Source organism: Sinocyclocheilus grahami, unplaced genomic scaffold (genome assembly GCF_001515645.1).
Source record: "Sinocyclocheilus grahami isolate Dianchi unplaced genomic scaffold, SAMN03320097.WGS_v1.1 scaffold3558.1, whole genome shotgun sequence".
Taxonomy (NCBI): Eukaryota; Metazoa; Chordata; class Actinopteri; order Cypriniformes; family Cyprinidae; genus Sinocyclocheilus; species Sinocyclocheilus grahami.
In genome coordinates, this window is record NW_015508662.1 from 1 (window position 1) to 386 (window position 386).

General features: G+C 52.8%; 1 protein-coding gene across 1 annotated transcript in view; it reads left to right on the forward strand.

Moving 5' to 3' along the window:
• Nucleotides 1–76: 76 nt before the first annotated feature.
• The window catches only part of LOC107576346 (solute carrier family 15 member 1-like), a gene marked incomplete at its 5' end in the record, with an annotated part of 19,946 nt that continues 19,636 nt past the window's right edge, over nt 77–386 (forward strand). The window contains one exon of the mRNA XM_016262540.1: nt 77–196. Coding sequence (XP_016118026.1) covers nt 77–196 — 120 coding nt within the window. The remainder of the gene's footprint in view (nt 197–386) is intronic.

The following is a 386-nucleotide window of genomic DNA, read 5'->3' on the forward strand; positions in this document are numbered from 1 at the left end:
GCATTGTGTGTTGCGTGTGATGATGATTTCTGATCATTCTTTCACTTTCTCTCTTTTTCCTTCTCCGTCTCCACAGATCAGTCCAGCGGATGATGGGATGCGCAGTCCTCTGCCGGATTCACTGCACATCTTCAATGCCATCAGCGGGACGCCCACTGCCGCCACTATCCAGGGCCTGCCACACTCCTCCTCAGTGGTGTGAACCTGACCCCTGCAGTGACCTTATGACCTTTCACCTTTCATTTCACACCTCCACCCGCCCTACAGCTCTCCCTGCTGTCATGAAGAGGAGGTGAAGGAGAGCTGAGGGCAGTGTCTCAGGAGGAGATCTGTATGTTTCTGCCTCATCCAGGGGATTTCACCTACTGTTTCCTGTGGAGACTTAA